General features: G+C 42.4%; 1 protein-coding gene across 2 annotated transcripts; it reads right to left on the minus strand.

The window, feature by feature from the left end:
- Positions 1 to 1,967: 1,967 nt before the first annotated feature.
- LOC140137654 (kelch-like protein 32) lies at positions 1,968 to 23,514 on the minus strand. 2 transcript variants are annotated; one of them, XM_072159388.1, is made up of 4 exons: positions 22,896 to 23,514; positions 19,186 to 19,440; positions 4,783 to 5,266; positions 1,968 to 2,079 (listed from the first exon to the last, which is right to left on the minus strand). In XM_072159388.1, exons 1-4 carry the CDS (start codon positions 23,502 to 23,504, stop codon positions 1,970 to 1,972), a joined length of 1,458 nt encoding a protein of 485 aa, XP_072015489.1. In that variant the 5' UTR covers positions 23,505 to 23,514; the 3' UTR covers positions 1,968 to 1,969. The 2 variants fall into 2 exon arrangements, with proteins under 2 accessions (XP_072015489.1, XP_072015488.1); XM_072159387.1 differs by lacking the exon at positions 1,968 to 2,079 and having other exon boundaries at positions 3,497 to 5,266.
- Positions 23,515 to 23,954: the final 440 nt, after the last annotated feature.

A 23,954-nucleotide genomic window follows, 5' to 3' on the forward strand; every position in this document is an offset into this window, starting at 1 on the left:
GTGCCCATACCCCAATATGCGCCCACCCAGGGTATTTTCAATTTGCTAAAGGGTACCATCAATGTTGACGTGATGGATAGACGTTGATACAGTGAAATAGCTGGAGGACTAGAAGTCCTGTGTAAACTTCCAATACATTTTCTACATCAGAAAAGCTACTAGAACATTTCAGGATCAGGACCCATTTATAACATCCATAAATTTGTCTCTAATAAACGCCCCTAACAACAAAATTAAGTAAACCAGGTAAAGAAATAAGCCCCCACCCAAAATGACTTTGTTAAGCGCTCTGGGTTTCTTATTAGAATGAATACGGTACCCTGTTTTGCCAAATGAAACATATCTAAATCCTAATTGGCAATAAAAGTCCAATTCTAATATTTGACCAATTTTTGGAAATAAGGGCCAAAAACATGCATTTTTATGGCGTTTTTCGTATGCTGTGACAATCAAGTCTGAAGATTTGTACCAAAATTAAATTCAGGTTATGCATTCTAATTTTTGGAAAACACATTTTCTTATATCTTTCATAACCAATTATCAAAATTAACATAAAATATTAAATTTATGAGCAAACTCATAGCCTAGGCCCTACACTAAACAGAGTGTTAACTTTAAAGTTAGAAACATATAGCAGATGTTGGCGGCCTTATTGCAAAAAGTTTGAAAATGGTGTATATTGCATTTTTGCATCTGAACTGTTCATGCTATAATAGCAAATTACCAATATTAATAAAATAACTAACTACAAGCACAAAATCAAAGTTTGCATTTCAAGTTTTTGTGAATGTGATTTAGTTATTCCACTTTGGGATGATACATTGTATACAAAATATTTTTTTATTTACAGACAGGGGATGTCTTTCAATTTAAATCTTTGGTATTACCAGTAATTTCTTTTTAACTTACATAATTTATGTACCAAATGTTCCATTTACAGATGCAAATTCCAGGATAAAAACCCAATTTAAGTGGTTTAAAATCATTCCTTACAATTCAAAGAGAGACTGAATATCACATTGCATTGAAAAACTCCCTCTTCATTATAATAAGTGGGCTTTTATTTTATAATTGTATTTATTTTAAGGTTGCTACAATGTACAACTTCTTGGTAGTTGTTGACTAAATTTTGTTATGCTGCTTTTTGTGTTTGTTTTTTGTTTAATTGTTTGTGTGTGTTGTTTGATAAAAAATATCAACCATTTTTTATTGTGTGTATTTGAAACTATGAATAAACCACAGGCAGTAACACCATGGCTGTCAAAAAGAAAAAAAAGTTTGCATTTCTCTTATTTATAATCAATTACGCGTGCCCCATATGGGAGGAGGATAAATTTTTTCAAAAATCCTTGTCCATCAACTTTTGTATTTATCATACCAAACCAAATCTTTGCCCTCTCCCTTGAATTGAATCCCCCCCCCCCCACACACACACACACCCCCACACCAATAACTAACTACTTCCTCCAATTCCTCCAAGTATTCACATAATTATTGCAAGTACCAATTTTTCTTCCTTGAGGTGCAAAAATATGCAGGCCCACATTTTTTTGTTACCTCATGAAGAGCAATTTCAAATGCACACTCTACATGTATGGTTTCCAAGGACATGTCACTACTTAATATTACAGTGACACAATTTAACAAAATGAAAACTTTAAGGGGGTACTACACCCCTCGATAAATTTGTGTCTATTTTTGCATTTTTCTCAAAAACTAATAACACATTGGTAACAAAAGTTACGTATATTATAGGGGCAAGGAATCCAATTACTACACTGAAATTTCTGTGATCCAAGACAAGCGGTTAATTATTTATGATAAGAAATGAGGTACCGCAAGGATGTACCTCATTTCCTATCATATATGCCAAACCGCTTGTCTCGAGTCAGTGAAATTTCAGTGAAGTAATTGGATTCCTTGCCCCTATAATATACTTAACTTTTTACCACAGGGGTGTAGTACCCCCTTAATATATCAATGTCTGTATTATACTGCAAACCTTGTTACATGACCAATCATGCCCATAGCCAGTAGAGTGTGACAACCCCTCATAAATCAGCAAAAGATCAGCTTTGTCTGTAAAAAAAATAGCAAAATTAGGCTAACATTTTCAAAATACCCCCAAATCATGAACTTTCTGTGAAATTTGTCTACAATATTAGTCCAGTCAATCTAAACAAATTAGTGGTGTCACCCATCACTAATTGCAACAGAATGTTTTTCACTTTTATACATTTTAGAGATGTCCCCTGAACATCATACCAAAAATATACTAAAATATACTTGGTGGAAAGGTAGTTTTTGGCGGGAAAAGGTCATATAGGGGTCAAATTTCAAAATGGCTTTAATCTTTTTAAAAAATATACCAAAGCATTCCTCTAGTCTTAAGGATTCAGAAAAAGTATAGTTTGTCATATATGTGATGTACCATTCTCAAGTTATAAGCAAAAAGGTCAAATTTTGGGCTCCACGTGGGTCAACTTCGAAAAAATGCTCCGATCTCCTTGAAAATGGTCTCATGTGTTCGTCCTTTAAGAACACTCCAAAATAAGAATAATTTGCCATATCTTGGGATGTTTCGTTACCTAGGTAGCAGGGTAAAAGAGGTCATTGACCATTGAACTCTATTGACCCCAACCTAGTTTTCGATGTTACGCATGTAATTAAACAACCCAAACAGTGCAAATATTCTTTAAATGAATTATGTTTGCAAGCCCAACAATTTGAGACCATTTTGGTTAAAATCGGGCAATTTTTAGTTTTTTGACCTCTGTTGAACCCAACATTTGACCTTTGACCTTTTCGGTTATAACTCAAGAACCGTACATCACAGATATGGCAAACTATATTTTTTCTGAATCCTTATGACTAGAGGAATAATTTGGTATAGTTTTAAAAATGATTGGAGCGATTTTGAAATTTGACCCCTGTATGACCTTTTCCTGCCAAAAACTACCTTTCCACCAAGTATATTTTAGTATACTTTTTGTATGCTGTTCAGGGACATTTCTGACATTCATAGCAGTGAAAAAAATTCTGTTGCAATTAGTGGTGAGTCAAAACCCACTTTGACTGGACTATATAGGCTCCAAAAATCAGTGTAGAGGTGGTTAAGGTCTGCTTATAGTACGCAGGGTTTTTTTAAAGCTTTTTTTGACAAAAAAGGTCCAAATTTTATCCACTTTTAACAAAATTGCCCCCCCCTTGGAAAAAGGTCCACTTTTTCAAAATCAGCACCCCAAATGAAATCCTGCGTCGGGCCTGATAGTCAGAATGAAGATTTCACATAAAAAGGTCTGCATTTGGAAAATCTGCACCCACACACATAAAAAAACACATATCCTGGCTACGGGCCTGAGACTACAGCATTACACTTGCAAGTTTTGTTACATATTTTCCCCCATAAGGACCATAACATTCACCATCAAGTGTATAAATATCATTAGGATTTCCTTACACAAAATAGTGTGAATCTTTAAGCAGCTAGCACCTCCTATCTGCAGTGGCACCCACTAACATTGGGTAATGAGGATGTGCAGCCACATTGACCCCGATTTGCCAACTCCAGAACTCAATGAACACCTTTTCTGTTTTACTGTCACCAAAACACCCCCTTTTTCAAGAATGTTGGACAACTTTCTGACAATCTCTCACTAATTGATTTTCTCAAAAATTCACAAAATTTCATTATTTTCTTCAAATTTGTCCAATAAATTTATATTTTGATGACGTTTTGAAAATGTATCCATAAATTTGTCAATTTTTATATATATTGACCCACAAATTGTTCTAGTGTTACAGAAAGACCCCTTCCTTGGTAAATATTTCCCCAGTCTAATGCAAAGACCTCACTGAATGACCCCCTTTCTTGGTGTTGAATCTCTCACCAAAAGACCCCTATGGTTTCTAACTGGTGTCGGCACATCCCCATCACTTCCAAAGTCCAGTGCCCCCCCCCCAGCAAAGCAAGTGTTTCCTTAAAGGTGGGTGACCAGATTGTGCACAGCATCACCCCCTAACTTGAACCCATCAAAATGTAGATATTGGTGAAAGCTTATATTTGTGTCATAACCCCATTGAAATTTTAGGCCTTTTATGTTTTGTGTTTGCTGAGATAACTTTGCAAAAGAATACATTTTCAGCTTCAGAATGTGCAAATCAGAATACATGACAAGAAAAGGAGCTAAAAGGTCATTTGATGAGAAATTTAATCATTATTGAAGAGCAGCCAAACCCTAAATTGTCTAAATGTCCACAATAGTAATTAAAAGTCTCTTCACCACATGTCCATGGCTTTCATAAATGGGTTTCCTTTGTTGTGTTGTAGACTGCATTGTGACATTCTTGACATCCTGGCTAGGTTTTTATCAAAAGTCAACATCTGCGAAGGATTAACAACATCCTCATCTTTTAGCAAAGCACCAAAAGTTGCCTCTTGATCTACCTCCTCCCCGAGAGTGATGATTGGGTTCTCATCCTCGCAATCCCAGATGACTTCTTCAACTCGTACCTTGTACCTTTCGTCTTCACATTTGATACTTTGGAAGTAGCACACGTCATCGTGCATTATTATTTGTATGGGATATTGACGTACATGCGATGCTACCATCGTCAAATACAATGGGTAACTATCCTCTATGGGAATGTCTGCTGCATATGCTACGGACCATGAGCATCTTTTAGGATTTAATGCGAGCACAAACAAACTCATCATGTTGCGCCATTTACAACGTGAACCTGCTACAAGGACATATCCATTGAGAGCTACTGCTGACATACCTTTCAAGTCTTCTGGCATAGGGCAGATTTGCTTCCATTGTCTAGTAGCAATTTCATAACGTAGCACGTCGTAACAATCAATATACGACTGGCTTGAACTTCCCATAGCGTAGATGTAGCCATCCAATTCGACTAACGCTGGATAGGCTAGACCCACCGGCATTGGAGGAAGGGTAACCCACAAACCACTCCGTAAATCATACTTGAGGAAACCAGGCCGTGGACTTGGAGGCTTAAAGGATACGTGACCATCAGCTGGAGAATATTGAGTAACTGCACCGTCATCACTCAAGCCACCGGCCACATAAACCTGGCCACCGGTGGAGAGCAAACTTAGGCCATTACCATGGTCTTGTATGATGAGGCGATGGGAAGGGCATGTGCCTGCCAATAATGAGGCACTGCGACTTAGTTTGTGGCAAACTCCATCAATTCTTACATGAAGACATACCCCACGAGCTTTTTCTTCTAGAAAGACTGGTACCTGCAAAATATGAAAGAATAAATATGTGGCTCAACACGATCTGGTCCATGGGGGCCAAAGGCTGCAAATTTGAAATTGAGATAAAGGCAAAAATATGGAGTAACATGAAACTTCATACCTTTAGAACCAAGTATGCTACAATGTAGACCTTTGGTGTTTTCAGTATTATTATGATAGCCTAATGTTTGTATAAGGTAATACTAATAGTTGGTGTAACTCAATTTTCAAAAAATGCCTCCTTTGGCCCCCATGGACCAGATCATGTCACATATAAATAAATTGATGAAGTCCTATAAACGAAAGTCCTTTCCTTTGGAGGCTGACTCCCTCCGTCCCTACCCCTAATGTAAGTGTAAAATTGTGAAAATTCAAACCGGAAAGATTTTACAAACGTAATCAGACTTTTTGACCCCTCCCTCTAACTAAAGGACTTGTGTTTACATGTATAGGACGTTATCAAACTTTTGATTTGTTCCATTGTATAACCCAACATTGAAACATTTTCTGGCAACATTTTCAGCACTTTAAGGGGTGGGGTATGAACGTTTGGACAGTATTTATTGTGGGACATTAGAGCACATCAGACAAATCGAATTGCATTCTGAATACGAAGAATGTCATTCTGATATTAAATAATTTTGATTTTTTGAAATTCGCAATTTAATACACATTTTATGACAAATCATTAAAAATTGATATTTTTGATATTTAACAGTACTTGAAGTAAACTTCATATCAGCAAAAGACTAGCAAGACTCAGATTTATCAGAAATGAAAAGAAAAGCAAGATTAACATCCTACGACTACGAGAGAAGAGGCCAGAATTCCAGTTGGAATTGAAAAATCGCTTTGAGGTATTAGACATTGAAGAGTTGGATGTAGACCAAAAATACCAAGCTGTATCCAGCATTGTGATGGAAGTGGCAGCAGAAGTAGCTCCACAAGAGAAGAAGAGGAAGCAAATAACTGAGGAGGACAAAGAGATTGAGGCTCTGGACAGAAGGAGGAAAGAATTGAGAGAAATTACTGACAAATCAATACCCTAAAAGAGCGAATAAAGAGAGCTCACAAAACTGTGAGGAAAAAACGTAGACAGAGGAGCAGAAAGAAGAGAAAAGAACAAATAGAAATCATTCTCAAAAGTGGAAGAGGACCTCAGCATATTGCAAAGCTGAACCGGAGGAAATCAAGAATGCACCAAATGAGACAAACAGACGGTGTCTTAACAAATGACAGGCAAGAGATACTTGATGTATGCGCAGACTTTTATCAAGACCTGTATAGTTCCAAATCAAATGAGGCAAAACCAAATACAATATCACCAGACATATCAGCTATACCAAGTATAACACAAAAAGAAGTGGAAATGGCTGTAAAGGAGATGAAAGACAGCAAAGCACCAGGAACAGATGAAATTACTAGTGATATAATCAAGATTGGAGGAGCGGGATTACTCAACATCTAGTTGGGCTCTATAATCAAATATTGAATGAAAAAAGGATACCAGTTTGCTGGAAAGAGGCAAAAGTGATTCTCCTTTACAAGAAAGGTGAAAAAACAGACATAAAAAACTACAGACCTATCAGCCTGTTATCACATGTGTATACAATTTTCACAAGGATAATACAAAACAGGATAAAAGGAGTGCTTGATGAAAACCAACCAAGAGAACAGGCAGGCTTCAGAAGTGGATATTCAACAGTAGACCATCTACATGCCATCAACCAACTTATTGAGAAGGCAAATGAATATAACTTGAAGCTATGCATTGGATATATAGACTATGAGAAGGCCTTTGACTCAGTGGAACATAAAGACCTCTTTACAGCACTACGTAAAGTTGGAGTCAATGAGGGATATGTCCAAATTCTTGAGGACATCTACACAAATGCCACAGCAAAAATCCACATTGAAAATGATGTTTCAAAAACAATCCAAATTCAGCGTGGTGTGAGACAGGGAGTCACAATATCCCCTAAAATATTCACAACAGCAATGGAAGATATATTCAGAAACCTGAACCTACAGGAGAGGGGGATCAACATTGGTGGCGAGAAGCTTACTGATCTGAGATTTGCAGACGATGTAGCTTTGGTGACAACATCAGTAAAGGATATGGAGGTCCAGTTAAATGATCTGAATCAAGGAAGCAAAAAGATTGGACTGAAGATACACAAGGGCAAAACTAAATATATGACAAACCACCAGTCAGAGGACGTCATTGTAGTTGAAGGCGATGTTATTGAAAGGGTGGAAGGATATAAATATCTTGGCCAAACAGTGAAGATGGAGGACAGCACCAGGGAAGAAGCTCTGGTCAGAATAAAGGCAGGTTGGAGTTGCTTTGGAAGATTCAAAGACATTCTATGTGATAAAAAGTTACCAATGTATCTGAGAAGTAGAATGTTCAACCAGTGTGTATTGCCAACAATGACATATGGGGCAGAAACATGGACAACAACCAAGTACCTGGAACAGAAACTACAAACAGCCCAAAGAGCAATGGAAAGGAAGATGCTACACATTACCTTAAGGGATAAAATCAAGAACACTGAAATAAGACGTCAAACTCAAGTCAAAGACATTATGGTGAAACTCAAAGAAGCGAAATGGAGATGGGCAGGTCACCTGGCACGAAGGGAAGATAACAGATGGACTAAACGGCTAACAGAATGGCAACCAAGAACAGGCAAAAGATCAAGAGGAAGACAGAAGAGGAGGTGGCGTGATGACATTACTGCCTACATGGGACCTACATGGACAAGAAATGCAAGAGACAGAGAACAGTGGAAGAATCATGAAGAGGGCTACGTCCAACAATGGTCGAACACAGCCTGGTGAGGTGAGTGAGGAAGTAAACTTTATAAATCTGATGACTTATACTTAAAGTGTATGTAGGTGGGATGAAAAGCCGACGATCAACTGAAAATTTTGACCTTTCGTATTGAAGATATGGATTTTTTCTTCCCAAAACACCAAAAAAAAAAAGGTCTTTTTGGGAAAAAATCATATCTTCAATATGAAAGGTCAAAATTTTCAATTGACCGTCGGCTTTTCCTCCCAGCTACAAAATTGCTACATACACTATAAGAATATATCATTAGATTTATAAATTTTATTTCGAGGACTGTTATATATCAAAAATTTGAAAAATATCAAATTTTTATAATTTGTCATAAAATTTGTATTATATTGTGATTTTCAAAAATGAAAATTATTTGATATCAGAAAGACATGCTTCAGATTCAGAATGCAATTCGATAGGTCTGAGGTGCTCTCATGTCCCACAAAAATACTGTCGAAACGCAATAAACGCTCATTTTAGATCCCTTAATCTTTTACAAAAACATTTGTGTTTGCTAGGAAGTACCTAAACTAAAGCATACCTATGTGACCCACTCTAACAAAACCCGGAACAAGTCACCAGGCATGTTTTTGAGTTATAGGCTTCTAAAGATGACATTACCATTAAAAAAAATATTGAAATGTTTTGAAATTCTTAAATGCATTGTATTTGACTGTGGGACTAAGTGGGCATTCAACTCTTTGAAAGTGCTTATTAAAAGGAGGTTTATTTTAAATCAATAATTACTGATTAAACCCTATTCAATCTTGTGTAAAGCAGGAAACTAATTAGTCCCAAACAGAAATGTTTGGTAGACTCATAACCGGTGCGATCTTACCTTTCCGATGTTGATTAAGATACTTCTTGCATCGATCCCGAGATGCGGAAAAAACCAATAGTCATTTTGTCCCACATAAATGAATAAATAACAAAAACCCCGATCCCCGGTGGACTCACCCAAAAGGTGACGTCACACCATATGATCGCCCTTATCCGACTTGGGATCCCCTACCGGACCAAACTTGTAGGGGGTGGCCGGGGTCCGGGATAATCAACATCGGAAAGGTAAGATCGCACCGGTTATGAGTCTACCAAACATTTCTGTTTGGGACTAGACTCAGTACACCGGTCGATCTTACCGCTTCGATGTTGATTAAGATACTTCTTGCATCAACATCTGAAAGATCGATCTAGCAAGTAACCGACGGATGGAGGTACAAGATTGGTCAGCATCTGATCAGGGATCGGGGGCGGTAACGATGGTTTTCGCGAGGTCAGAAAATATTTTCCCCCAACGGTCGGGAAACAAAAAAGACCACGCGATCACAGACATAAACCTCCTTACTTAATAAGTTTGGTGGTTAAGAATAGCGACACTGGTTCTTACCATGCTGAGTATTCTGTATAGTCTGAAAACCTGGTACCCGTACACCACCGTATTATGATCGCCAACAATGTCCCGGTAAACCTCCCGCCCGTCTCTGATTACTAACGTAAGCGGAAGTATCGTAGAGAAGGCGAAGGTGGCTTCCGGGACACCGCCTGCTAGATCTCCTCAAGGGACAACCGAGCGGTATACCCAAGATGATGAGATAGCTCGGTTAGTCGAGTGGGTCGTGGGACGCGAAACCTTCGCGATCCCCGGACCCCACCAACACCTGGACCAGCCATTGCGACAGCGGCTGGACCGAAAGGCTCTGGAAGGGTGATGAATGCGGTCGTGAGTCCTCGCAAGGCTTGTGTTCGAAGAAATAGTGCTGCAGCGCCTTATCGGACACCCCAGCCTATCTTTGGCTTCAGCCGAACCTTGCCCAACCCTGGGGATTGGAGAGGGACGAATGTCGGTATGCACCGCGCCCGTTCAGTAGTCACGAGAACAGAGCGCCCGAAACAGTGTCGCTCCAGTGTTTGTGAACACGGAAGCTAACCTCGAGACCGTGTGCCACTCAGCACCGCCGTCCCGAAGCCAACGCCAACCCGGAAAGCCATCTTGAGAGTTACGTATTTAAGCGTCGCTTTTGACGGAAGGTCAAAAGGGTGACCCTTAAAGTAATCTAAGACTGTGTTGGGATCCCTTAGGAGGATCACTTTCCTTTTGGTAGACACTCGTTGAACATACCGTCGAGGCGTAGACTAATAAGGTAACCATCGGCTATGATAGTCGACCGTCTCGAAACCTCGGTGAATGGAGAGGACAGCTGACTTATAGCTGGCCCCAGTGGCCCGCTGAAGTCTTGCTTGGAACTTTTCTGTCAGAAACTCCGGAACTAGCAGCACAGAGGCTCTAGCGGAGAGCTATTTGTCTCATTGCACCAAGCGTAGTATGGAGCCAGACTCTGGCTATACGTACGGAGGGTAGACTTCCGTCTAGCCCCGGCGATGAGAAAAACAGCTTCTGATGAAAAGTATCCCTCCGCTGCGTGTTCCCTGGTAAGGGCCATGCAGCTAACTGCAGCGTGCTCTAGTGATAGACTGGTACCTCCGCTCCGGGCATCCGGAGTAGATCTGGTACTGGGGAGTGCCAGCGGCCTTGCCGCTAGCAGAATGACAATGCAGTCTTCCCAACCCATCTTGGCCACCACCCTCATGAGTAGTGAGATCGGAGGGACTGCATAAGCTGTCATCCCTCCCCAGTCTATGGACAGAGCGTCCACGGTGAATGCTTGGGGGGTCCGCGACCCTTGAGCAGTACACCGGCAGTGGATGATTGCGATGAGATGCGAACAGATCTTTCGAGGGTGGTACATCCCTTGAAGATCGTCTGAGCGACCTGCGTAGCAAGGGCCCATTCTGCTGGTCCCGACACCCTTCCTCGTGACAGATTGTGCGCGAGGATGCTGGTGACGCGCCAGCGATGTGTATCGCTCTCATCGTAATCTGCCTGAACTTGCACCACCCTATCAGGTGTCGTGCATGCAGGCTCAATCGTGGTGGCCCGGAGTCCCCTTGTCTGTTGGGGTAGGCTACCACGGTTGTGTTATCCGTCAGGACAACGGTATGTGATTCCACGATCACCTCCTCGTAAGCGAGGGAGGTTGCTGTGAAACTCTGTCTCTATGGCCCCCATAGGCCCGAGGCGAGTCTCCGTGATGTGGACCCCCAGCCCGTTTTGGCGCTATGGTGCGTCACTACGTGACATACCGGGGTGCAGGAAACCTGACACCCTGGGTCAAATTGGGCTGATGGGTCCACCACCAGAGTTCTCGCGCGATCTCCGACAACGGAACCGCGAGGATATTGGGTGACGACTGGGCCTGCAAGCAGGCTAGAAGGTGTAGTTGGGTAAGCCCTAACGTAGAAACGGCAGTACAGTGAGGTCTACCATACTGGCCATTAGGCCTACCACCTTCATCCATGCCACAGCGGGTTTTGCCCGAGACTCGGCCAAGAGTCAGGCACACCGCACCATGTTCGTCACCCGCTCGGGTGAGAGCACCGCTAACCCCTCCGTGAGGGTGTTCTGGGCCCCTACAAATAGTGGTGTCTGCGTCGGGACCACGCTGGACTTTTTTGAGCTGATCAAAAAATCCAGGGTCCCGCACCCTACGGACTATCAACCCCATGAGACCCGTAGTCTTCAGTGGAGTGCGTCCGTATATGAGCCAAACGTCCAGGTAGCAACTGATGTTGACACCCCTGTGTTTCAGGTACGCTGCCACCGCTCTGACCAAGAGTGTTAAACACCCTGGGAGAGATGGACAGGCCGGATGGCCGGTATCAAAACTGGTAGTTTTGATCCTGTACCTAGAAGCGCAGATGCCTCCGATCTTGAGAGGCGATTGGCATATGCAGATAGGCGTCCGAGAGATCTAGCGATGCTGTTCCCATGCCCCTGATGGGGCAGGCTAGCACCGAGGCGAGAGTCCCCATTCTGAACCTCTTGGGCCTGAAGAACGTGTTCAACAGCCTGCGGTTCCGGATGGGGCTCCCGTCACCGGTCTTCCTTGGAGCCAATGGCTCCAAGATCACCCGTAGAACGGGGGTAGACCGGGACAATCGCCCGCTTCGTGAGAAGCTGTGTGATCCCTGTCAGTAGTGCCCGACGCTGGGGGCCGTCTGACGGCACTACTGTGGACCTCTGAAATGTGCAGACGAATGTGGGGAGACTGGGTTGCCAGTCTGTAACCCCCACTCACCACTGACCATACCCAGGCGCTCAAAGAGATGGTTTCCCACCTCTGGGTGAAAGCCATAAGCGGTGGAGTCCACTGGGAGATCCCCTGTGGAAAAACCGCTGAGCCCCCAGGAATGCTCTGCCTAGCTTCCCTTGGAAGAGCGCTTGCTCTTCTTCGGGCTTGCCAGCTGTTCCTGTGCTACCCTTGCGCCTCCCAGAAATGGGTGCTGCAGAGGTAGTGGGCTCGGGTACTGTTGGTGGTGCACGGCCTGCTGAAGTCGGAGCTCCTACCCCTGGTAAGGGCAGTTTCCGACCTCTTCAGAGTGCTCCCGTTGGTAGCTTCTTTGCACGGTCCTCCACCGTAGCGCAGAAGCATCCAAAGAGAAAAAGGACCCTGCCTTTCCATCGCGTTGAGCGATTGGAGTGGCAGGCCCCTCCCCGCGCTGAGTGGACACCCTATGGGCTAGGCCCATGGAGCTCTCGTTGAGGCTAGCTGTTAGCACCGCTAATAGGCTCACCCCGCGGAAGAGCTCAGATGTTGTCTGAGCGTGATACGCTTGACGACATCTGGGTCCCTCTCGGATCCCCTCAGGTAGGTCCCGTGGTCCTCCCGCGGTACACGCCGAGGAAGCGTGCAAGCACGCGGCGGCATAGCTCTACTGAGCTCGACAGCCCTCGATATCTACCCGTGAGGTTTGCCGGGAATGAGAGTGCAGGCGTCCCTGTGAGGAAGCAGCAGCTGAGCATCCTACTGAAAGGATCCCTGGTCCTCCTCCATGGACTCCCCCTTAGGGGGTGTCCGGAGGAAGATCAGTGCTGTTGCTCCCCTCGCGGGGCAGCGGGGGAAGGAGACTGTCGTGATGTCACTACCGGACTCAGCTTCCGACTCCTGTCCCTCGCCCACAGTATCCGTATCATGCTCCGATGATGACGGTAACTGAGGACGGGCATCTGAAAACGGGTAAGAAGGCATAACCACTGTGTGGCTCGCCGACTACCTGCCAGCAGAAGAGGGAGTACTCCCGCAAGACCCTGAGGTATCCGCCATGGCACCACTGGGTCCGCATGCTCTCGCAGCCGTCGTCCCTAGCGCTAGCAGCACGGGCCTACCCTGATCAAGATCTGGGTTAGCCCCATGCCGGCTGGCCTGGTCAACAGCTGATGTTGGTACTGCGTGGCCATCGCTAGGCGACACTTGCCACGGTGCTAGGCCGTGGAAGAAACACCCTGCGGCGGGTACCACGGGCATACCCAGCCGGCAGCTGACCCTGAAAGGATCCGCCACCAGGGTAACCCCATGGTACTGCAGTACCAGCACCGCCTCCCCTTGTTGCCACAGAGACTGTGGCGACTAAGGCGGTGCTGCGGTACCGGTCGCGGTATCAGCGTGGGTACCCGTGAGGGTTCCCAACTGTGGACCGCTGTACCGCCACACCGCGTTCCCTGTTTGGGGATCAAGCTGTGTGCTGGCATGGTACCGGCGGTACTAGCGTAGGTGCCCGTGAGGGCTCCCGGCTGTGTACCACTGTACCCATGCCTCACTGCGTTCCCCGCAAGGATCAAGCCGTGTGTATGGGTACCCGCTATACCGGCTGTCCCTTGGCTAGAGGGAGCTTGCCTAGTACCACGGGTAGCTGAGCGTGCATACCCCCGATCAATCACCTCGCCACCTGAATAGGCAGCGTCAATCAATGGAGCTATGCCCTGTTGATTTGACAGTGATCGATCAAGAGAGGGTAATTGACCCATTGACGGTAATGGATCACCCACGCTCCGCTGGCTCTCGAGGACATAAGTGGGTTGTTGATCAGCTAGGCTGTTCAAGCTACTTACTGTACCCTCTAGAGCTTCGCCCAAGGTCGCTGTGTGTGGCGGACCACTCACGGCAGCTATGGGCGGGTGCATAGCGGCTACCACTGAAGTCAAGCCGTGGCTCGCCTTTGTAGCTGCCACCGAATGCACCTGGGTCGCTGTCCCGTGAGAGACTGCGAGCCCAACCCCTGAATAATCGCCAGCCAGTCCCTGTGGACAGCCAGCAGCTATTCTAGGGCCCAGGGTATCACTCGGCGGTCCCGCCATGGAACGCTGCCGTGTGACAACCCCAGTTGGTTCTGCTAAGACTACACCCACAGCGTTAGCCGCGGTATCGTCTCTGTTGAACCCATGCATGCTAGGGTTCAACCCAGGCAAGCCCGGGTACCCTTGCATGCTGCCCGTCGCTGGCTACTACTGTGGCTGTTTGAGCCCGTAGATATGCCTGCAACAGACGGGTGTCCTCCTGCTAAAAACCCGTGAGGAATATCGCTAGAGGGCTGGTATCCTCCTGCTACAAAACCCGCTAGGGTTTTCGCTGGTGGTTACCGCTCTGCTGCCTGCTACTTTGCTCCGACGTATAGTCAGTGCTTTTCGCTGGCTGCTGAGCCTTTGGACGCGCTTAGCAGTCCCGAAGGAACCGCCTGCTTGTCCGGGGACCGGAGCCCCCTAAGCAGACCTGCCATGACCCATAGGGGCTGTCACAGCAGAATCTACCGTGTCGACTGGTATCCTCCTGCTGCAAAACCCGCTAGGGTTTTCGCTGGTGGTTACCGCTCTGCTGCCTGCTACTTTGCTCCGGCCCGTATAGTCAGTGCTTTCGCTGGCTGCTGAGCCTTTGACGCGCTTAGCAGTCCCGAAGGAACCGCCTGCTTGTCCGGGGACCGGAGCCCCTTAAGCAGACCTGCCATGACCCATAGGGGCTGTCACAGCAGAATCCACCGTGTCGACCTTACCAGTGCCCTTGGTAGATTTCTTCTTCGCCTTATGGCGATGACGGAGCCTATCCCAATCGTCAAGCTGGAACTCGGAGAGTCCTAAGCAAAAGAAAGACATCTAGAAGATCGTGAGCACTCCCTGTGGGTGAAACAGAGCGGTGTGGGTCCCGCTCCGTCACCAGGGAAGGGCAAGCCCGACAGGGCCGAGGCGAAGCGAGGAGAAAGGGAGGGGGCACTACCCCCCAACACGCGACTCAAGCCCAGTAAGCAAACCTGAGCACGGAGGCTGGTCGCTAACGTTAGTGGTAAAGTAAGGACTGGCTAACTTTATTACTAAAATGTCAGACGGGTCCCTACCAATCCCCACCGTATGAATATCTGATTAACTCGTCTTTATTGGACGGTAATGAAGACATAACGATAGAGTAATCACCCTAACATAGCAACAATAACCTACCGTACATGAAATACAATGTGTACATGTATGTACAAACATCTATTGTAACTTACAGGCTGCAATGGTTGTTTTACGTGGGAAACAAAATGAATGGCGCCAACGAGCGGCCATTTTGAATTGCTCGTGTGTCCCGTATACAAACGGAGGCACGATATGTAGCTAAGTTTTGGATCGTTTTTGTCACTTTTTTCGCCAGAAAATGCCGTCAAAACTATCCTCAGCCGAACAATACCGGTTTGGTTTTACCTAAGGTGTGAAACTACAACAGATATCTCGCCTTTGGTCGAGAAACTGTGTCAGTCGGAGACCAAGGAGGATAAGGGACGATCATATGGTGTGACGTCACCTTTTGGGTGAGTCCACCGGGGATCGGGGTTTTGTTATTTATTCATTTATGTGGGACAAAATGACTATTGGTTTTTCCGCATCTCGGGATCGATCCAAGAAGTATCTTAATCAACACCCGAAACGGTAAGACCGACCGGTGTACTGAGTCTGCCCCATTTCTAAGAATAGCAATTAGGCAAAACATAAAGATATCCTTTTAAAAATTGTCCATATCTTGATAAGTATTGATGAAATTCATATAATTGTGGTATCATTTTAAAGATTATTGTCTAGTGCTTACATTGATATTTAAATCATGAAATGTCAAAAATACGACTTGTTCCTGGTTTTGTCCGAGTGGGTCACATACTAGACTTCTCCGTAGTCCACTTGCCATTGTGCATATTCAGAATTACCTTTGCATTTAAAACTCCGATTGTGTGCACATTTGATAGATTTTCCTGATCTATTCAGTCACCGTACGCCCTCTGTCAGCTTGATACCCAAGTGGACTACTGACATTCGATTGCGGTCAAAATGCTTAACATAGGCCCCTATGGCAAGAATGTCGGATTTTTGGCCTACTAAGAATAGCATGATGTAATGCATTTTCATATAAATTAACCAATTGTGATGCAGCATTTGTGTAGGCGGGGCCTTACCATTTTCCCGATAGTAATCAATTTCATTTGCATAATTGTGACCTCATTTTATGCTGTTCCCGTGGTGTTTGGCTCTCTTGCGGTAAAACTTCAAAGTTTGTTTATATGTGATGAACCAGTCAAATACCCCCATACACGTGTCGTGTGTGTACACATAATGTACAATGTACGTGTGTGGATAAATCCTGATCGGGTAAATAACTAGTCTCCTCCGCAACCAGTTTGGTTACGCTCCCTCCACACAAACAGTCTGCCAATTGCCACTTATAACGCCGTTTCTGATTGGCTACACGAAAGTAGCCGTAGAGCTGTACATACGGGAACTTGATTGACCTCACTCAGCTGGCGAGATGGCAGGTCAAAATTGCTCATGAATAATAAAGTAGCCGTCTAGCCGATCGACCAATTGAAAGCTTTGTTTGACGTCAAGCTGGATGACGTCGGCAAAAAACCGTTAGCGAATCAAAAAGGACCAGTTCGTGATCATTGGCAGACTGTTTGTGTGGAGGGAGCGGAACCAAACTGGCTGCTGTGGAGACTAGTAAATAACTTCAAAAGTGTGTCTCTACCGGCTAAAAATATACCTAAATTAATTTATAAACATAATTATTTAGCTCCGCTGTTTAGAGACGGACCATGACATGGCCAATATCACCCGAGACTTCTTCAGGGAATTCTGCTGATGAGGCGTGCGATACAAAAAACTGCGATTCATCATGCATTCTCACTAGGATGTGAAAATTGTAAACTGGCTCAGAAGAAGTCCTTCATCATTCCATGGCTGGTAAAGACGTTTTTCGACATTCTACCCAGATTTTTAGCAGGGGGGTGGCTGACAAAATGGAATTTGTTGATGACCCATTCTGGGAGGCGGTTCCCCCCTTTAGGTCAGAAAATTTTGCCAAAAATACCTAGTTTTCTGGATTTTAATGACATTTTTTCACTCACCTGAAATTGTTGGGGGGGGGGAGGAGGGGCCGGGGATGAAGAGTATTCTAGCCACGGTTCCTAAGCGTATTCTAGCCACGGTTCCTAAGCTACCAACTATCCACGGTTCCTAAGCTACCAACTAGATATAATATGGGAAATATATTTTCTACCAAAGCAGCACCGTTTGCTAGGACTTTTTGTCGGGTGGGAAATCCCAGACTAGAAGTAGCACACAATTTGAGTTTACCTTGGGAAGCAAAATATGAACGCATTTACATCGATAGTTCTAGCCAGGGACAATATTGTCTTCAAGGAAAGAAATTATTCATGACACATGGAGAAACGATTGTGCGGATTATTAAATTATTGTGGTAATCATTTTTTTAAAGATAAATATTTCATAATAATGGGAAAATTAGTTCATGCCTCTCTTAATCCGTCTATATTTGTAGCAATTTTAGAATTTCGGACATGACTATTTTTACCTGATAGATATTATTTTGATATGGCCTTTGTAGCCAGTGATAGGGACTATACATCTTCTTTGAGCGTTACGTAGCTAGCTAGGTTTGGCTGCATGAAGGCCCGGACAAAACGGCACACAAAACGAGGCTCTTTCCGTCTTTTCGGCATGCCATTAAATATCAAAAGCACCTGAAGTAACTAGTGCTAATTACGGGGGCCGGCATTTTCTTCCCAATTAACAAAACATTTGCGTCAATAAAATTGCGACCCCCCTATTTCGGCAACAAAATTTTATGCCCCCCCCCCCACCAATACACCGTAGCCCTTAAACAGACTAAAATTGTATTGAAATCAGTCTTTTGAATTAAAAATAAACAAACTATCTCATCAAATATTTTATGACCTCCCTATTTTTCTTTCCAAAAATCTATGACCCCCCTTCCGAAAAAAAAAATGCCAGCCCCTAAAATAACAGAAAAGTCAACATTGTGTTGTGATGTGATCTTGCCGGCCTATTTTTAAAAATAATGTCCTGTCTCATGCCAATATTTTGCACTCAGTTGTGGGTTTGTGCACTACACAAGTGAGGTTCGTGATACCTGTAAACAGGCCAAGATAGATGCTATATGCAAATTAGGGGTATTTTCTCCTGCTGATCGATTTTGGCAAATAAATTGCTGCACTTTCCCACGGGGATGACAAATAGTTGGCGTTGTATAATTGGACTTTTCCATACAGGTATTTTTTATTTATTGGGTTATTATTCGATATTTATCACAGTAAATACTAAATATAATCTTGATCGATTTGTACCACCGTTGATTTTTCTTTAAATAAATTGTATTATCTTTTGCCAAATACAAGAACCCTGTACAATTATGGACTGAGACGGAAACTATTCGCTGTTTCTGATTGGTCAAGGGATGGAGCCAATTTTATTCTCATCGTAGCGTCACTGACTTAACCGCAATCGTTTGTCCATAGTCGTATTTTTCGTGAGTATTAAACGTGAGCAATTCTCCAAAATCATGAAAATAAAACAGACTGCTAGAAAATCACTGGTAGGCATGAAGGGAACCCTCTTTCAAAAAATATTAAAAAACAAAAGTAAGGCAGGACACAAATGATCACTTAGAATGCCTACATCTAGGGCAACTAGATTTGCTTATAGACTATTTATTACATTATATTATCGAGATTGATAACATAGGCCTATTTCTAAATTTCTCAAAATTCGACTATGGCATAGTCTAGTCACATACATGTATAATATTTTCCATCTTCTCAATTTATGTCATGTTTTCCAAACAAGAAGACCTGCGTTAAAACATTACAATAATTATATTATTGTTTGATTTGTCAAACTTACTGTAATAGTGTTCCTGGTGGCAAACATATCAGGATGGCTCTCAATTAATGCCATCGGAGCAGTCTTATCATGCAACTTTACAACCTCATCCACCATTTTCATACACTCTGGGATACCAAGTACCTCATCACCAAGGATCTGCTTGAGACTTGCACTCGACACCAAACCAAGACGGACTTTCTTCAAGAGATCGGCAGTGTGAGAATTTCGCTGGTTCCAGTCATGTCTCAGCCAATTCAATGTACACTGAAGAATCTGAAAGTACAAAATGTTTCTCAAGGTGAGCCAGTCTTCATCTTGAAGGTGAAATTCAATTTCTGATCATGATGCAAAAAAGAATTGCACCCAATGACACTAGTCAATGGTGAAGAAAATAGGGTTGTATTAAAGGGGCTCCAAGAGATTTCACACAAAAAATCAAATGGCCTGCCGAGCAGTAATTTACACACAAACATCTGTAATGTTACAATGTATAAGGGCATGGTGGCACAGCGGTACGGGTTCTGCCTTGTAATTGGTGGATTGCGAGTTCGAGTCCTGGAGGTGTCATCGTGTTGTGCTCTTGGGCAAGGTGCTTTACCTCACTTGCCTCTGACATATTCTAACGCTTTGGTACATGTGCACATGTGAAAGGCGCTGTACAAATATCTACATTTATTTTTATTTATTTATTTATTTATTTATTTTTTTTATATTTTAAATGTTAAAAACAAGAGACACATTGTAAGTACCACATTTTAGCTTATGCTGTTCAACTGTGTTGTGGAAAAAAGTTACATTGAACTATAAAATCATTAAGGCTCTATCTCTTACGTACTTGGGTACCCGTTTGACCTGTTACTGAAATTTTAACCCGAGTAGGCCAAGGACGGGCGGAAACTCAAGAATTGGTGAGAGCCTTAAAACTCATGAATGTTTACAAGAAAGAGGCTGAATTATGCTTAACCATTTCAGATGCAGATATATGGACTTGTAAACATTGTATACGTATGTGAAAAATTGGACTTTGACCAAAAACTTTTTTTTCTTAATTATGAGGTGTGTCATCCAGATTTTACATCAAAATTGAATACAGACATGGGTTTTCTCTCAATAAGTTTTCACACACAGTGTTCGATTTACCTGGATTAGCGTAGCAAAATGCTACTCATAATTTTGTAATTGCTACTCAAATCTGAAAGTGAGTAGCATTTTTTGCTACACATAAAAATATACGAAAATCGATCACTGGCCACTGACTTGAACTGAAAATGGAACATTCAGGATTAGCATGTTGCAAAATGCTACTCACAATTTTGGAATTGCTACTCAAATCTGAAAGTGAGTAGAATTCTTTGCTACACAAAAAAATATACGAAAATTGATCACTGTTCACACACCCTAGAATTCCTTTAAAAATATGATTGAAGTTGACTAAATTTTGCACACAAACTTGGCGATGCTACAATTACATTCAACAATCACATAATGCTACTCCTGTTTCAATAATAGACAAAATGATATCAAATAATTTTGATTTTTTTAAATTCGCAATGTAATACACATTTTATGGCAAATGATTAAAAATTGATATCTTTGATATTTACCCCAAGACAGAGAAATTGAAAACACTCGGACGCAAAATTTGCATGCATGTTGGCAATCAGACACGACAACCATTTATTGACTTTTGTTTAAGACCCGCACCAGTACCTACAACAAATAAACAAACAAACAAACAAACAAATTCTCAGCCGTATAATTGCCAAATATATAATAGGAGATTCTCTAATCGAGCGAATTACCCAACCCAAGACTCTAGCGAAACAACGACCAAAGGCGCAGAAAATCTCAGCCGTATAATTGCCAAATATATAATAGGAGATTCTCTAATCGAGCTAATTACCCAACCCAAGACTCTAGCGAAACAACGACCAAAGGCGCAGAAAATCTCGTTTTAGCAAAACCAAATGTGATCCAAACTTGCACTCTGGTGGCCGCCACCCGAGGCTAAATTCTGAGCGTTTGACCCCGAACCCGTGGATTATTCATCAAATATCATGGCTGGAAACTCAACAATAAATTATGGTACTGGTGCATACAGATCCCACGCTCCCAAGTGGAATTCCTGAGACTCTTCAACAGGTGGTCTACCTGAAGTTACCAAGGATCAAGTCTTAATGTTAGCATTCTATGACATATACATATATCATAATAAATAAATACAGAAAAGATAATTCAAAACCCAGCATTATTTTCTTTTGCTTACTGTGTGAAGTCTTTGACCTTATAAAAGACTACTTTACTGTTTTTGATGACACCGGACCTGTGCCTGCATGTAACAATACGATTGTCAATTCCTGTACATATATATAGTTTTGACGACTTACTTTCCCTCTTGAACTATCATTCTAAAAAGTTTGATACAGAACAATTATATAAATTTTATGTAGCAACATATTGAACACATGATCTAATTAAACAGTGTACATTGTAAATATGAAGATCTGAGAAAGGGAAATTAATTGCAAGTCACATGTAATTTTAATGATCGGCGTCAACTCTTTATTCCTCCCTCCTTATCTACAGGGAGCATAATTCTTGATTTTTCTTTTAAACTTACAGACAGTTAAATGCTTTAATTAGCTATTATTTAACACACTACCATGTAGTAGATAAAATATATCTGTATTTATACAGGTCATTATCTCATTACTGTCACACATAATTATATTTTACTTCCTTCTCACATGTCCACACAGGGCGCGGTGGGTGGGAAGATTTTTGTTGTTGTCGTGTCCAATACAAAACCAACAGTGAATAAAACCACCTAATCACGCCTGAAACCCGCTGAAGGCGGCAAATCCCATTGGTTCCCGGGTCGAGCCAAACAATACAAATTTATCTGCATGACAATGATTGACATCTGACCCGGTAACAATAACATGGATTGGTCCATTTCTCAGCAAGGGTAAATTGAGTTTAACTTGTTGCACTGTGTTAAACTTTATTAACAGTACTCGAAGTAAACTTTATAAATCTGACTATTTATACTTAAAGTGTATGTAGGTGGGATGAAAACCGACAATCAATTGAAAATTTTGACCTTTCGTATTGAAGATATGGATTTTTTTCCCAAAACATCAAAAAAATTGGATCTTTTTGGGAAAAAAATCCATATCTTCAATATGAAAGGTCAAAATTTTCAATTGACCGTCGGCTTTTCCTCCCTGCTACATACACTTTAAGAATATGTCATTAGATTTATAAAATTTACTTTGAGGACTGTTATATCAACTTATGTGAAAAATAATTTGTCATAAAATTTGTATTATATCGTGAATTTCAAAAAATGAAAATTATTTGATATTAGAAAGACATTCTTTGTATTCAGAATGCAATTTCGATATGTCTGATGTGCTCTCATGTCCCACAAAAAATACTGTCAAAAGGCTCAAAACGCTCATTCCAGATCCTTTAACCAAAGAGAGTTGTGAAGTGCTATAAAAATCATCTACTTTTTTGACTTAGCATACATGTAACCATGGGCCAAAATAACATGTTAGATTATAGGGCCATTTTACCACTTCTTACCATTTTCATCCAATTTCGCCCTCTCTCATAATGTCTTTCATGTACATGTACTCTTTGAGACTCTGCCTGGTACAATGTATATATACACAATGGGACATAAATAGTTTATGTCAGCAATTTCTGAAAGATCAACTAACCTCTTCCTCCTGTGGTTCATCTGCTTCTATCTCCTGGGAACTCAAACACATCAGAACAAAATCTCGGCTTGCATGATCTAAGAATGTCTTGGATTCTGCCAGCTTCAAGAAATTTTTCAGTAAATGTTTACGAAGTACATTGACTTCATTAGTAATAAAGTGGCTTTCCGCTAGGTAATATATCTCAAATGTGTCATCCAAATTAATACCATGATAACAATCTACAGCGTATTTGACACATACATTGATAGCATGGTTGAAGTCCATATAACAAGCCATTCTAAGGATATCACAAACATTAGTCACAGAGAGCTGAAAGTAGCCAGTGTACGCAAAGTCTAACAACTGTGAAAAACTGTCAGCGGATCCTTCTTGTACTGTAACCTCTGATCGTCCACTTTCCTGAAATCCTGACGTAAACATACCCCTGAAGTAGCTACTGTCCGAGCTCAACACAGCTTTGTGCGCTCGGAATCGCCGACTGTCGATGACGATGGTGACATCGCAAAATGTGCCTTGGTTTCTGAACTGATTGAGACTAGAGGCAAGCTTTGATGTGTAAGATGAATCGCCACTGGCATTTTTATTAGAAACTGCTTCAGTAGCCATGTCCTTGATGTAATCTGTAAAAATATTGAATTCAAAATAATAGTTCTTATAAAATGTAGATTTAATGATCGCCTTTATAAACTTCTAGTGTATAGTGTACTATTGGAGTTGTAATATATCGCTAAAATTATTCTAATTGACTCAATATTGGATTAAGAGTAATGTCCTACCAAAGGGTTCCGACCAGCAAAAAAATGGACAAAAAATTATTTTTACTTTTGGAGTTCTGACCCCCCGAAGTTGGTCCTGGATGGACAAAGTTGCATTTTGAGGGCCCTATATCTTTTAAAGTTACAAGTTTTCTGATGCCAGATTTGAACTCTACACAATTAAGTACCCCAGGATACATACTTTACAAAGTTGTAGGGGTTCCTTTATACATTTATGGACCTCCAAACATCGTCTTTTGCGTTGCGACACATTTTTTACGCTGATCCCCCTAAATTTCAA

Source organism: Amphiura filiformis, chromosome 17 (genome assembly GCF_039555335.1).
Source record: "Amphiura filiformis chromosome 17, Afil_fr2py, whole genome shotgun sequence".
Lineage (NCBI taxonomy): Eukaryota > Metazoa > Echinodermata > Ophiuroidea > Amphilepidida > Amphiuridae > Amphiura > Amphiura filiformis.

Bases quoted from the DNA above. Each gene is read 5' to 3' on its own strand.
- LOC140137654 (XM_072159387.1), bottom strand. From the start codon at position 23,504: ATGGCTACTGAAGCAGTTTCTAATAAAAATGCCAGTGGCGATTCATCT. The intron at 19,441-22,895 runs GTTAGTTGATCT...TTGTACTTTCAG, and splicing joins ATGAACCACAGGAGGAAGAG to ATTCTTCAGTGTACATTGAA. The intron at 5,267-19,185 runs GTAAGTTTGACA...CATATTTTGCAG, and splicing joins CCACCAGGAACACTATTACA to GTACCAGTCTTTCTAGAAGA.